This window comes from Rhea americana, unplaced genomic scaffold (genome assembly GCF_003343005.1).
Source record: "Rhea americana isolate MKP2758 unplaced genomic scaffold, rheAme1 scaffold_60, whole genome shotgun sequence".
Taxonomy (NCBI): domain Eukaryota; kingdom Metazoa; phylum Chordata; class Aves; order Rheiformes; family Rheidae; genus Rhea; species Rhea americana.
Window position 1 is genome coordinate 4,331,161 of NW_028186757.1, and position 15,833 is coordinate 4,346,993.

The following is a 15,833-nucleotide window of genomic DNA, read 5'->3' on the forward strand; positions in this document are numbered from 1 at the left end:
ATGATATGAACTCAGCTTTTCTGGTCTAGAATACTAAACTGAAATTCAAGTCATGGGGAGCTGCCCAGTTACTAGTTGCATGCAACAGCGACCCATTTTTCTGATAGCTGTTTTCATTTGCATTTGAGCTAAGCAGCAGCCCCACAGGTGTGTGGAACCTCCACAGGATCCAATCCGACAGTCAGCATCTTCCTCTTCTCATAACTCTCTGCTGGTTATTTTCACACAGGATTTTTGTTTACCCATGTAAGTGGGTAAGGCTTCCAAAGATCTGAAGAGTGTTCAGTTAAGCTCCAAAATCTTGTGAAGCCTTCTTGTGAAGCCTTCCTGTTACACATTTCTTGCAACTTTCACTTACTCCAATAACGGGTTAGTTGCGTGTCCATGCGTTAAGTGTTAGATCTCATCTACATCAACAAGAACAGCTTTTTTGGAAGGAAGCTTAAAAAAAGATACCAAATACCATTTACATTCATTTCAGAAAGTTTATTGCACCAAATGCCGCAAAGAAATAGACCAAAATTATAATGTACATAAACAATTATAAGAAAAAAAACATAGTTTGACATTGGTATTCAGTCAGTCCTAAAAAAGTCTATGCTCTTCAAACATGCAATAGCAACACGTATTTTCTACTATGGATAACCTGTTAAGTATGTCAATTTAGCCCACTTAATTTCAGAAAAGCGTCTAGTTTATTCAGCAGKTTAGACTATTTTGATCTGGGTTCTTTCAAATGAATTTGAAATTATACTTCAGGGATAAGTGACCATTTTGTTTAAACKTTTTTTTATATAAAGAGTTTGGTATGCCTCAGAAGAGATTGAGTTTCGGAGTAAAGCAGGCAGTGGGGAAGACCAGTCTGTAGTGTGAATTACAGAGTTAGTTAACAAATATTCATTTCTTTTAGGTAGAAGAACGTTCTGTTCATTAGCTTGGAAAGTGCCCTAGTTTTAATTAAAAGTTTAGACCTCAATATTGTTTTAGGTTAAAGACAGTTCATTTAAATATTACAATGTAGCAGTTTCCATTTACCCCCCATGCACAAATGTTTATACTTTTGCCTCAAAAAAAAGAATACATTCTTTAAATTGCACTGTGTAAACTGCATTTATGTGGGATTTTAGAAAGACTGTTCACTCCCACTTAAACAAGAAAGTATGCATTTAAGTTTAGAAAAAAACTACATAATACTGATAAAAACCCAACTTTGGAATATTTGAAAATTAAGCTACATTATCAATTTTAAACACTCAGTACATTCATATCACTTTTCATTCTATTAAAATAAAACCAGAAACATGCCTTAAAGGTGACTAACACAACATTTGTAAATACTTACTGCTCTATCATGCTACACTAATTTATATAAACAGCAAGATGCTACCAAAAACATGTTAAAGACTTTGAGTCAAAAAAGCCCTATAAGGTGGTATCCTGTCAACTGAGGTAGAATATTTAGTGGAGGGGAAAATATTTACTTTAGCTTCTTTAGACTAAAGCCTTTTAAGAATAATCAACTTTAATTCTGAATTCCCCCCCACTCCCCAAAACTAAAACTGCAAGCAGATCATCATGTAATTTCTGAAGAGCAGCAAAATGTTAGAGAAAGCAGCAAGAACTATAAAGTTTTAGCCTGCGCTGAAGAAAATCCAAGTGCTTTTGACCACCAACTCACATGCCTCCCCCTAGATTAATTTAACATGTTGCCAAAAGGGAGATTTCTGTAGTTTAAGTAGTAAACTCAGGTGTTACTAATCACAGTCTTGAAAACCACTGAACATTAGCTGACCTTTGAGCTCAGGAGCACTCTCTGTGATAGCCAGTGTTTCTGCAGGTATTTCTTTGAAGAGCTTGTCAGAGTTGGTTCAGATTGAGACCCAACTATTACTTAAAGTAAACTGGAATTGACTCTTAATACTCGGCTACTATTTAGAAGTAACACGAAATAGAGAAAATACATGAAAGTTTCTATATACACACAGGGAAGTGGTTTCATAGCCCTACCTATGCACACACACACGCTCATGCACTCGCTCCATTACTGGGGATATTTTAGGAATGTGTCACTTGCTGCACGGTTCCTCCTCTGTCTTAACCTTGTGCAACACAGACCGATACGTGCTAACAGCTAGACGCAGAGGTAAGTTTGCTTTCCAGCAGATAGTGAAGGACCAAAAGATATGAAAAAAATTGCTCAAGTCTAAGCAGTAGGAGAAAACTTGATCCTTAGAAAGATTTTTAGCCTTTTGAGGCAGAATACCAGGCATAACAAGTGTATGAAAAAGCAATATTAAAAGAAGCATCTGGAATGTTAGATCAGAAATCCAGCACATAAGGAACAGCTTTAGAAGCATCATATCAGAACATTAAATATCCCTCCACTTGGAAACAACTGCTCTTGACAACAGGTCAGTCTCCCTATTCCCCTCACAGGGCAACAYAAGGTTAATCGAGATGCCCACCCCCATCCCCATCACGTTTAAACAACTCACAATATGCACATTTCATTGTTTCAAATCATTGAAAGTTTACTGTAGAAAAGTCCAAACATCAAGGTAGTATGAAATAAAAACACTTTTAAAACTGTGTCCCTTCAACACTAAAAATCTGTAATCACTAACAGGGAGAAGCCGTAACTGCTGACCAGGAGCTTCCTACTCCAAGCAATTGCTTTACTAGTAGTTTTCTAGCAAGCTGCAATGTCAGACATATTCATACTCTGCGCTGGCTCACAACAGAAGGGTCCAGCGTTTATTTTTCATTTTCTTTAAGAGTATTTGTTTTGATCCTTTTTTCTTTCCTTAGTCTGGTCCATAAATCATTTCATATCCAGCTTAACAGTACTTTATGCAAAAAAAGGTTTTTTCTACATTCATGTTATCATCCACATGAAAACAGTAAAATACAAAATTTTATTTTGCTTTCTAAAAACACAGAAGGCCAGTATCAGCTAGTGGAGAAGTAGTTTCTGGTCTCAAAGCAATTACTCTATTAAGGAAAGGCACCAGGATGATAGTTTGAGAATTCTGTAAAGTCATAGAGGGTAACTGCAAACATTCATAGTAATACCAGGGTTTGCCCCCTTCATTTTATTTGTGAAGTGACCAAATAGTAGCCAGAAAAAAGGAAAGCAATATTTTAGACTAAAGATTTGATGGGAGTACTTTTTTTTTTTTTTTTTTTTCAGATTGTCTTGAATTTATGCTGATTGCTTGGTGTATGTGCACAGGCACACACAGAAAACAGCATTAATACCATCCATAAGTTTATCAAATTCAGACTCCTCAGAGACAGCAATACCTGATGACAGCAAGACACAGGTTTAATTATTCTCAGGACTAGAGTCATATAGAAACTCAAAAAGAGTTATCAAAGTTGCATCAGCAACAAATGTAAACGTGTAGCAGAAATTCCATAAGGCTTTCCCACAAAATTCCCATCTCAGAAGTTCATTCCATTTTTGGGGTGGTATTACTCCTAGACAGACCTCATTTGAATTCCACCTCAGTAAAACAGAAGCAGCCAGAGTTTTCTTAATCTCTTGTCCTTTAAATAAAATAAAATAATCACACCACCTCATGCATCCTTTCCCACATATTTGGCTGCTGAATCCAAGTTCCTTGTTCTGAGCTGGTCACTTTTACTATACAAAGTCATGCTTATACTCTGCAAAGAAAAAAAAATCATGTTCCATCTAATACACTTCTGTATAGGAATGATATATACATAGTTTATAGCTTTTCCTCCCCAAAAAAGAAACATACACAACACCACACTCACAAGCGCAGTATATGAAATCCATTCTATCCCATTTGTTCTTTTAACTGTTACTTCATGGTTTTGAGCAGCGTTTCTGATGGCAGCTCATGGTCTGCCATAGTGTTAACTTTTGTCCTTTGAAGAAGAATAATAAAATGCAAGGATGTAGTCACCTTCTTGATTTAAGTTAGAAGTGAAATTGTTAGAAAAACCTGAATGCCTTTTACATTATGTAAACTGAAGTCCTCTGATAAAACATCCAGCTGAAATCAGAATCAGAAGGTGGCAGAATGTACAGTCATCATCTGTTTTCCTCACTGTTCCCCTTTACCAGTGTTTGGCACCTCTGTTCTTCATTCAAGATTCCCATATTCTTTACTTTCAGGGAATGACTATCCTGAGATTTTAATTTATAAGAGTATTTGAGCAACATACGGGGAATGAGTACTTGCTATAGCAGCCAACAAAGGCAAGTCATTGGATTCAATCCTAGAAATTAAAAAAGAGACAGACTTTAAAATCTACAGTCACCTTTCATAGAGAAGAGAAACACAAGAGGGTATTCTTCATATCCATATTAAAGAAAATGGAGGTGTCTTGCTAAGAGCAAGTTTATTGTTTACTACTATTTATTATCATTATTCATAACATACYACTAAAAGCAGGTAGTAATTTTTAAAAATAGAAATTATGCTACCTTTTAAGCAAAAAGATAGCAGTACTGTTGAATACACTCTTCCTGTGATATATAATCTTTATGTTTTAATTCATTCACTAATCCAAAAGCCTTAGCTTACAGTCTTATTAGTCAGTAGGCATCTGTAAGCCTGGTCCAAAAAAAGTATCTTGTAAATACCAACCATCAACTTATGAAAGACTGTGCATTTTGTGTTTTAAATGTAACTCAGTTCATCACATTGTAGCACCTTATCAAAAATAAGCAAAAACTGGAATTATTAATTATGCAATCAAAACAGTAGCAGGAATGTCTCTCAAATGCAATACTCTCAGTTCCACTGTAATGCTGCTCAGAGATTAAGAAATAGATATCTATCTATACACATGAATGTACATATACATAAATACATACACCCTGAGAAAAGTGTTTATTTGGGGATTTCATTTCTTACTACCACGTGAAGTTTGGAGCAGTCTAGATAAAGATACCTTAAGTTTTACCTACAATGCTAAATATAATCTTTTTTGGGAATGTATGTTCAACACCCCCCTCGCCCCTCCTTCTACTGGTCAGCAAGTGCATTATAAAGCTTGTATGTCAAACAAGCACTATTATTGGAGGACAGCAGCTGAACTGGCACCAGTTTATTTTCCTACACCTGCTTTTTGAGATCCCCTCTTCCCCCAAGATACAATTCCACCATCTAACTTTCCAAAGATTCTGAAATACTTGTTGGGACACAGTTTTCATTAACTATACTGCATGTATACATGTACGCGCACACACACGTGTGTATATATATATATATATATATACACACATATATATAAAAAGAGCAAGAGAGAAAGAAAATGTGCAAGTATGTGGATGATCTCAGAATGACCCGAAGATTTTAGAAATCCTCTGCAAAACAAAATTCCTTTTCAATCTGAAGATCTAAGAATTATAAGCAATTTGCTCTTGCTGCTGAACTGTAAATGTCTTGGTCTGATTTCCAGATGGCTCAGTGGAGCCCACTTTTATACTTTATTAGGCACACAAAAGAGAGGTGAGCACTAAACATACAGTAAGAAGCAAGTTCCCCCAAAAATAAGATGGTATTTGGAAACTGAAAAGGAATATAAATGCCCCAAGTTTTGCCAAACATGAAGACTGATATCTGCAATACTTACCCCAATACAATTCCTAGTTCTTTTACATGCACTCTTGTATGTCCTCGCAGATATTCTGAAAGCATTTTGCTTTTGAGATACATCTCTTGAAGTCTATCTTCCAGATGCATTATGCACTGTAAAAACAGACCACAAACCTCAGAACAGATGTAGCATTCACATGCAAACATTGCAGAAATATAAACATACCATTTTGGTTTTTTACCTTAGCTAGATGATCTTAATTTTAAGTCTCTCCTCCAAAATCCAGAAGGGCAAGGGACTCTCTGCTACCCTTGGCCTGGCAACTTTAAGAATTTACATCACCCTTTCCCCCTAAAGAATTGTGGCACTCTTATTTTCCCGGGTAGCAAGTTTGTTGCACAAGTCAAAAATGCATCCAGTTCACACTTAAGTTGGCCGAAGTCTGTCTGCTGACTTAGAAGTTTTAGTCAGGCTCAGAGACATTCAAGATGTCTTATTAAGAATGAAACCAGAATACTTGGATCAAGATGTCTGCTACAAGTCAGTACTATTTTTCTGAAAGATGTAATTTAAACGACAGCTCCTAAAATTGGACATCTTTTTAGCTGTGGGGAACTGCCATTCAAGGAATTAAGACTTGAGAAATAGAAGATAGTGTCATCTTATTTGTAATATCATCATAGCTCTTTTGCTTGACAGTTTACTGGAGAAGCTAGCTTATGCATCCTTTCTAGGTACTTGTCATTACTAGTGCTAAGGATTTCTAGTTTAAGATTGTTGAAACATTACTTGAACCTTTTGGCAAACAATCTAGATTTAATCACTTTTCTTTCATTAGTCACATATTAGAAATGCAGCAGCATACTATACTTTTTTATGCAGTCATATGGTATAGGATAATTTCTCATASAAAAGCTGCAGGAGAGCAGATAAACTTTAGCTTCAAAGCTGATGAAAAATTGTGAGAGAAAATTTCCTTTTTTTTTTGGTAGCACAAGGTGAATAGGTAGGATGTCTAAACAAATATTTTGTTCTAGGACAAAAAGTACATTCAATTTAATATATTCTTTCTTTCCACAGTGATGACCACTTCAAAAAAAAGTTTAATTAATTCAGCTCTCCAAACTCCAAGAGATGAAAGCAAGAAGCACAYACAAAATCTTATATTATCAAATGTATAATCATCTGGCAGGCGGAGACAGCAATTAGAAACAGTAGCAGCAAATAGCTTCAGGCAATCATTCAATGTACTTTTCAAGTTTAATGAATACCATATGTATTAGAAATGAGATACTGTGAAATCAGTTGTGCTAGTTAAAAAAAATAATGAAAAAGACTCATGCTTGTGTTTTTTGATGGTTGTGAGCAAGACAAAGATTTTTAATATTTTTCTGAGCTTATAATAGGTCTTAGGGAGGACAAACAGGCATTTCTAAAAAGCTTGCTATATAACAGCACAAATAGAACCTGCCACTAGTAGAGGAAAGGTAAAAGTTTGCTGAGAGTAATTTGATATTTTTGCTTCAAGCAAGTTCTCACTGAAGTCATTATAAGTCATAACACTTCAGAATCTAGCCTAAAGGTAAGCATTCTGTATTTTTCATTATAGATAACTCTCSAATTCAAAAAAACTGTTAACATTTCCACAGTGGTTCAGGGAGGCACACAGTGGTTTCCCAAAACAGCAGTTCATATTAGAAGTTATTCATTTGCTACAGGATTATGGAATTATTAAAGTTATGAAGGAACAAATAAGTAGGAATTCTACATTACTCTTAAAAAAATTAATATATAGATTATCTGCTCCTCCTGAATGCTAATGATTTGCCAAGTATCAAAAGACAGTCTTCCTCATGATCTCAGTATATGAGTTAAGCAATTTTGTTCAAAATGTCTATACTACTTAGGAAGTGAAATTTTCTTGATGTTGACTTTCCTCTGCAACTTGTCTAACTGACTAAATAAGAAAAATAAATCCCAGGTTAGYTTTATTATCAGGAAAAGTAGCTCAAAATGTGTTCAAAGGTACAGCTAAAAACTTTTGAYAGATTGCTGACATGCAGCAGCTGCAATTCTGATTTTACAATTCCTTCTCATTCCAGCATACTGCACAAGCTTTTGCAGTATGGTTACCAACATGAAGGGCCACAATAAAGATCATACTACTTGCCTTTCGTCCAGTAGGCCCTGATTTGGGTTTGTTTTTTTGTAGTACCACAGAAAACAAAGCTTGTTGATCTGGACAATAAGTGGATGTAATGAAAGGTAAGCTGGTGAAGGAAACTTCAAACACAGCGCATGACACTCACCTCTGATCTATATTAGTACGTTTGTCTTTGTCATAATTAAAGTCACAAGAATCACTATGATAAAAAGTCATACTCCCCTCGCCCCGGAGTCTAATGAACACTTGATTGTTCCCCACTATTCTGCAGCTGTTAGCAAAGACCTGTAAAGTCTTCYGAGAGGAGGACTGAATTGTCCTCTAACGTGGATTATAGAAAATTATAAACTGCTAGTACTGTCATTTTACTGTTCCTTTTTCATAAAAAGGAAAACACTAATAAACAATTCCCCCTGCAAACCCAATCTCTCCCCCCTAAAACTACATATATAAACCCCAAGACAACACTGGAAAGAACATCTCATTTGCAGTCAATTGTCCAGCTCAGAAGTATCAAAAGTGTCAGTGTTTGCGTGCAGGCCTTATGATATAATTCTAATTGAAATTGCACATTTTTCAACCCCCTCGCCATGGAATCTGTAGGGATCACTGCTAGTGTACCCACTAATTTTGCCTGGTTTCTGACTCTTAAAGAGGTTAGCACAACCTATAGCACTAAATTTATTCAGAACAGTGCCAGCTGATACTATTGACAGATGTTAACATTCAGCTCTGTCTTCCTCTTCCATCTACAACTCCAGTCATTACACAGGCTTCCTACAAACGAAATTCCTCAAAGCTGTCTATGGAAGAACAAGCCARTTTTGTTCACTGAATCAGCAGAGTTCTGTGGAGGGCAAGGGAGGCCCACACCCYTTCCCCCACTCCAGCTACAACTGTGTATAAAAACTGTATTGTAATTTGTACTGTTAACCTTGTGGATTATTTTGTTTTTCCTCCCAATATCAGTAATCAGAAAGCTTTACTGATTTACTCTGATGAATATCGTTACTAGTGAGGACAGGAAAGGATGCTGTGAGGTTGGAGAGAATGCACTATGACAGAAGCGACAGCCCCTGCTGCAACCTCAGGCCCCCACATGTTTTCAGGTTCCAGCTTGCTCCCAGTAACCACMCTGACAGTGTATCAGCAAGGCTGACAGCATCTGTGGGCAAGGATGTCAGGAATATGTAGAAGCCAGAAGGGTTAATGTGTACAACCACACATAACAGGAGAGAAGAGAGGCACCCAGTGTACGGGGCTGCTTAGAGAGCCTGAGGATCGAGATTCATAGGCTATGAACAAGGTGGGGTAAATAGAAACTTCAACAGAAAAAGCAGAGGGAAACTCTTCAACAAAAATAATGCAAACCAARTTTAACAACCCTAAACATAAGGAACATGCTAAAATTGCCAAAGTAACTTCAGTTCTGGCATGTCTATTATGGAACAGTTGATGTCTCTTGATCTATTACATGTACATTTAGTTAAAACCAGTATCAGTAAATGGGACTGTTGTGGGCATTAAGTATTTGGTACTAACTCTAAATTGTCTCAGATATTAGTTTATTGATGTAGCAATAAAATATCCAGTATAAGGAACTCCACATCTGATACCTCAAGCTAAGCAATTTTCATTAGCTTCAGTTTCATTAAAGAAATACTTACAAAGTCAGCTGGGAGGTTGAGTTTGTAAAGCTGTAAAATGGATTGCAATAAACTGGATACTTGACTAGACACCAAGATATCCTTGCCCAGCTTCATGTTGTCCATCACCTTTCTCTGGCTTGTAGCTACCTGTACGTTCCATTTATCTGTGTCTGCAATAATGCAGACAGCTTCTGCTATGGGCTCATCTAGCACTGGATGCTGCAATATATACAAAATATAAACATTATGTGACATTTTCACAACTTGTGTAAGGTCTTATTTATGTTCGTTGCTGGGGCAGGGAGTAAGGAAGTGATCTAACCAAATGTTTTCATCTGATAAAAAACCCAAGGCACYTCAATCAAAAATAAACTGGAATACCAACTTTAGGACCAGTGCTTACATCCATTAACGTTAGGTCCATTAAGTCATACCTGCCAGTTTGACCAAGCATTTTATTTTGTATAAATAGGGCTTCAGAAACACTACTCTTTCACAAATAGCATTCCTGCTGCCCTACCAAGTTTCTTCCAAAAAGAAAGTAATAATTATACTGATTCGGTGGTGGAGAAAGTATAATCAGTGTCTCACAGGGCATTTTGTGAGAGATTTCATTAAGCAAGGTATATAYGAAGAGGCAATATCACATTAGATCAATTTATTGTTAAAAAAAAACAGAACAATACATATACACACAGATCACAGTTTTGGGCAATACGTGAACTCATTCCAGCAGGATGATTTTTAATTGCTATAGACAGAAGCACTTGATAATCATCATTAGACAAATATTTAAAATTGCATTCTAAGAGCTGAGAAGACTTTAGTGAAAGGTTAGTTATAAATTGTAGTTATAAATTGCTTTGAATACTCAAAGTAAGGTAAGGACATAGTTTAAGTTCATGCAAAGTTCTTACCTATATCCACCAACTTTCTGTAGTCAGTCACTTGCTACTAATCTAGTATAATCTGGGCCTCCATAAAACTTATCTCCCTTGTAACACACATCACTAAACAGTGATCAAACTTACAGGCTTCCAGCAACTTGCAGGTCATTTTTTATGAAATACAGATAATATCTGCTACTGTGATTGAAAAGAAAAGTAATTTCAGAGGGTTTTTTCTCCCTTGTTTGTAACTTGAAGTTGCTAGCAGAAAATCTTCCCTGTGTTATCTTTCAAAGAGAAGACTTAAGAGGGCATAAATGAAAAAGCAAGTGAATCTTGTCTGAACAGGCTTCTCACACACTGAATTAAGGGGCAATCTCTTCCAGGAAACAAGACTTGTCAAGAGGTGCTTTTAAGAACAGGTTAGTAGAAAGAAATAGGTCCTATTCAAAGCATCAGCTACTGTGCTTCTGTAGGTTCTCAGTGATATCACATCTCCTATCCACAATAGTATTTTAACTCACATGTATTGAATGAAGTAGGTCTGGTAGCAGACACTGTTTGAGTTTTTCATCATTATTTATTCCATGCAGCACTAGATCAGGCATATATGTATGACAGTAACCACCTAGCAGTGATCTTCCAAAATTTTTCATGCACTGACTGCTGATTGTGTTTGACCTGAAATATAGAAATACAAAGCAGGTTAAGATCCTTACTTGACAGACTGTGTTCAGATTTTCACGTGAAATAGAAGGTTTGATCTATCACTACTGCAGGTATTCATCAGTAATTGTATTCAAAATACAGTGAACCAGTTATTGGTTCTCTCTCTGAAACAGTAACTATCAAAGCTGTATTTTAACACTGTATTGACCCCTTCAGATTTAAGACAAGGCAAGTCTACATGTATTAGAGCTTGTGGTATCTATGAGCTCCCCATTCTGCACCTAACAGGTTCACTAAGTTTGAGTATTCTCAGACTAAGAAGCAAAATCCTAGCTACCTACTTTATGCATCAGCAAGGTATCTGTGTAACTATAAAGCTTAGCTCTAAATAAGGTGCTCTGTTTTTGAAATCTGACTTTAGCAGACACCAGTTTGACAAAAGCTAGCTTTGCCTGTYCTCAGATGGAATTATGTCTAGATTAAATGTTTCAGGCAGTTGCATACTAACAACTCTGGTATCTTTTCATTAAATATTTGAATAATAACTTTGTTAGCAAACTTCAACACCCCAAGCTACTTAGTCTTGGCTTTCTTTCTGTCAAGGCTGCTAACAAGAACCTAAACTATATTACCTATGCCTATTAACTACATTACCAATGTCTGTTAAGGAAATATCAGCAAAGAATTTAATCAAGATTCCAGGATTTCAGACTTGAAATCCTGAACACCTTTCAGGTAGTAGTCATTTTTCATTCCATTTATTTCTAAATTCATCTAAACTTTACCTTGGTAAAGGAAGTTCCACTTCTGCAAACTCTTCAAGTCTTTTGCTGACATTACCATGATGGAGTTCAGAGATACAACAATCACCTTCTTCATCACTGGCTCCAAGAGCACTGTCTGAACTCTCATTCCTTGGAATGTCCCCTTCAACTCTGAATGGAACTTTCCTTCCAGCATCCCCATAGGGGACATCTTTAGCACCGACTTGAGGAGAATCCTGTCTGACAGCAGAAGCTACTTGCACACAGTCAGGTGAACAGCTCTCCAGATTGTCAGRGCATGAAGTTCTAGATTCTTTCACATTTGACATTTTTATAGTTACTCTATTATCAGTGGGCAAAAATGGTTCACCAGATGTGTTTGCTAAATTCATCTCCATTCCTTTACTTTCTGCGTGTTGGTCATTAACTACACTCTTCCCCTCAGAAGGTGGAACTTGTGCATAATAAATACTATGTTCACTGCAGGGTATAAAAGCAGCTTCACAACTTTCTTGTTGATTCTGGAAAGTGTCCATGGTCAGACTTGGGGAACTTGAGGCACAATACATCACCTCTGGATTTTTTCTGAATGCCTTCAGATTCTCTTCCATTTCTCTTCTATGAGCTTCTAAGTCTGACTCTGGTGACGCAGAACTTCCAATCCGGAAGGTGACCTTTTCTAAGCATGAACTCCTGTGGTAAGACCTTTCAGGACAAGGTAAAGCAGAAGACCTGCTAGGCAGCTGCTTTTCTACCTTGCTTTCAATMTGATTCATTTTTAGATCCACTATATCCTCCAATTTAGATGGTTCTTCAAAATTGTAGGATATGACTCCAGTATCAGCAGTAGTCCTTCTCTTACTATCAACTGTTTCTTTATGGAAAACGCCAGTTAGACAGTTGACAGATGCTTCAGAGTTCTGACTAGCCTTTCCTGCTGCTTCATTCTTTTCTTTTGAGGAGGCTGGCATAGCATGCATGCTTTCAGAATTATGCACCCACTCAGCAATTGTACTGCTCTTACTTCCATCATTCTTTAGAGGTAGCATTGGAGGCACAAGAGCAGGTTCATTTTTAACAGTGACAACCACGTAGTCAGATTCTTCTACCTCTCCCTTTTCTAATGCAGTTGTGATCGTGCTTCCATTTAGCACTTGCTCTCCTTCCCCAACCTTCTCACTCCATGTCAGTTGATTTTCCTGCAGCTCAGAGCACCGAATGAAGTAAGTTAGAACATAGAGCAAGCGCTGCACCAACTCCTTACGTTTTCCAACAATAACAGTCCGAGTCAACCTAACCGGAGAGCCTATGGCACCRTAAAGATCACCTACAAAGAGAAAAACAAGAATTTCACATGCTCTTTTATAATTGTAATATAAGCYGTATCACTTGAATTCAGAAAGATTTTAAGTAGCATTTATTACTAACACAAATGAGACATTTTCTTTCACAGCAAATTTATAAAATTTTAAAATAAAGGAAATCTCTTGACATTTATTCTACCTGGCTTGTATAGATACGGGTTTTGGTGTTTTGGGGAGGGTTTGGTTGATACTGTTAAGTTCCTCTCCCTTCAAAACAACTGCAGGTTTTATTTTATAAAATGGCCAAAAGATACGATCACTTGTCACAACATGGGATGGAGAGAAATACAGATTCAACTAAGCTCTAAAGCCAACTATACTGTTTTCTATTTTCTCATTTTCTTTCATATCAAAATTGTTCTGGTTTAATCAGGGTCTCTTTTTCTTCTCCTTTCTGTTAAACACAGAAATTTTCATTCAGATAAAAAACCTGAATGATGTATTCCAGTATTAAAATACCAAAAAAAAACCCAAAAAACAAAAAACTAGTATCAGTTAAGTATTTATCTTCTATATTAAAACTGTAATAGTAATTCCTAGTACTACTCCCTCAAAAAAAAAAAAAAAAAAAAGAGAGAGAAAAAAGCTCACTTTTGTGAGATTTTCTGCAAGTACATAGAAGTGTGGTTGTCTTGGCCTCCATTTTACTTGTTTACTAAACTGAGTACAATCAGAGACTCCTTAGAACTGTTTATGTGCTAGCTCTGTTATGCTGAAGAACAGCTTTTTAAACAGAGCCAAGGTCATATATCCTACTTTGAACACATCTATGTTGGTGAGACAGGTTACTACATTCCAGTTGCCCATCACAATCTATCAGTTGAAGGGTTTTTACATCAGAGTTCTGGGAGAAGTAAACTCAGATGCCTAGTGCAGGAACACTCAAATGCTCCATTTCAGACCAAGTGAGTTAAACTCAAGAAATGTTAATCAGGTTGAATTAACACAACCGACTTCACTTGATACACATTACAGAACACTCACTAAAGGTCTTTAGCTGACCAAACTACGGCTAATATCACAAGCAGATGGGAGGCAGCCAGCAAAAGCTAAGTTTTCTTCAGCTATCATAAATATTCACCTTGTAAACATGTTTCTCTGGCTACATGCTGATCTACCAGGCAGATTTTTTGGAAGCTAAATCCTTGCACAGGCCTTCTTAAATGCTCTGGACCRAGTCTGCCACCAGGATTTTGTCTAGACTTCATGAAGTTCTACTAACACTAAATAAAACTATAACCAGAGCTTCAAAAAAGGTCTCTACCAAAAGCAAGGGGAACTCCGATTTCAACACAAGGGGGCTAAAACTACAAAAGGAAATATTTATGCCCAGCCTCCTCTGAGTCCTGCAAGGTATGGAAGGAATAAAGTACCTGGTCTCTTCCTGCAGGACAACGATCAGCAAGACAGTAATTCCATTCCTCTCTCTTACCGTCTCCCCTACCAAGACCTGCCATCTGTGGAGGCGTTTCCACTATGCCAGTGATCCACTGCAGATGCTACTGGTAGAATCAGTATGCTGTCTTCCCTCAGTTAAGGATGCCCTTGCCACTAGCTCTATAGCCTAACATGTCATTCCCAGCACTGGAAAATAAGCTTCAGACTACTCACTTGATTTTTAAATTATGAGAGACCAAACCCTAGGCAGCAAGACCATACACTTGTCTGCTAGACAGGTCTGACCTCTCTTACTGTCTGTTATGTAAGAACTAGAAGGAATTCTACTTATCTCAATACCTAATGGGCCATGAGGAAAAGTAATTTGGAAAGCAAAGAGGAAGAAATCTTTCTACTTTAAAGYTGGGCACAGTTGCTATGGTAATCAGATTCAGGCTTCATGTTCATTTGCACAAATGACTTATGCAAAAAAAACATTCCTACTGAGACAGGAAGAGGAGTCAAAATTGCTGTCTTCAAAACATACTAATGCCTACCACTAAGCACATCAGATTGAAGCCCAGGTTAAACAGAGAGAGTACTAATTCTTGCTAGCAGCATTTACCTACACTTGTATCAACATTTATATGTAATTGATGCATAAAAGGTAATGAGAACATCTCTCAGAAGGTAGAAAGACAGACACTTCCAAATGTTTACCTTAATGAAAAGGAATTTTCATTTTAAAAGCACTATTTTTTWAAATTATTATTTATTTATTTATTTTACAAAGGGAACCACCAGAGGGCAACATCTTACTCTGCACTTTCACTATCAGTGCAACGACCTGATACTGGCTTTTGGGCTTTACAAAAATAAAACAGAACCAGGCAGTGTTTTGAGCTCAACCACTCAGAATTTAGCTGAGGCTATATGCTAGTAGCAACATATAGCTGGGAAGGTGAGAAGGGAAACAGATTCTTGACCAGCAGCGGCTCCTGAGAGACCWCAAGAGCTACTGTCCATCTTACACCTTGGTTCCAGCTGGCTGTTAAAAATCACAGGCCTTGCTCCATCCTCAACACCCAGAGCCAGCTTCTATTTCCCCCCCTTCCTAGAAAGTCTAATCCGTTACTCCTTGCATAACATTTTAAATTCATCTTAAAATGGGAAATGTACCTGTTACTACAACTATACAGCTAAGGTAACAATTCTTAGTGCCATGAAAGCTACTGAGAAGAACCAACTGAATTAAGCTAGACAGTAAGATGGAAACATGACCAGTAGCACAGCATAAGAGTCCCATTATTGCTTCAGGGCTTTGCTAAGGTATGCAGGTGTGTTATTTTATAGGCAATGTAGCCTTTAAAGTTAAGACTGAG

At 37.0% G+C, this 15,833-nt stretch overlaps 1 protein-coding gene across 5 annotated transcripts in view; it reads right to left on the minus strand.

Moving 5' to 3' along the window:
* Positions 1-471: 471 nt before the first annotated feature.
* FNIP2 (folliculin interacting protein 2) overlaps positions 472-15,833 on the minus strand; it is a 52,782-nt gene continuing 37,420 nt past the window's right edge. For all 5 annotated transcript variants that reach the window (XM_085319892.1, XM_085319890.1, XM_085319889.1 and 2 more), the window contains 5 exons: positions 11,732-13,037; positions 10,802-10,958; positions 9,409-9,609; positions 5,614-5,729; positions 472-4,251 (listed from right to left, as the gene is read on the minus strand). In XM_085319892.1, the coding sequence (XP_085176018.1) occupies positions 4,173-4,251; positions 5,614-5,729; positions 9,409-9,609; positions 10,802-10,958; positions 11,732-13,037 (1,859 nt within the window). In that variant the 3' untranslated portion in view covers positions 472-4,172. The remainder of the gene's footprint in view (positions 4,252-5,613; positions 5,730-9,408; positions 9,610-10,801; positions 10,959-11,731; positions 13,038-15,833) is intronic.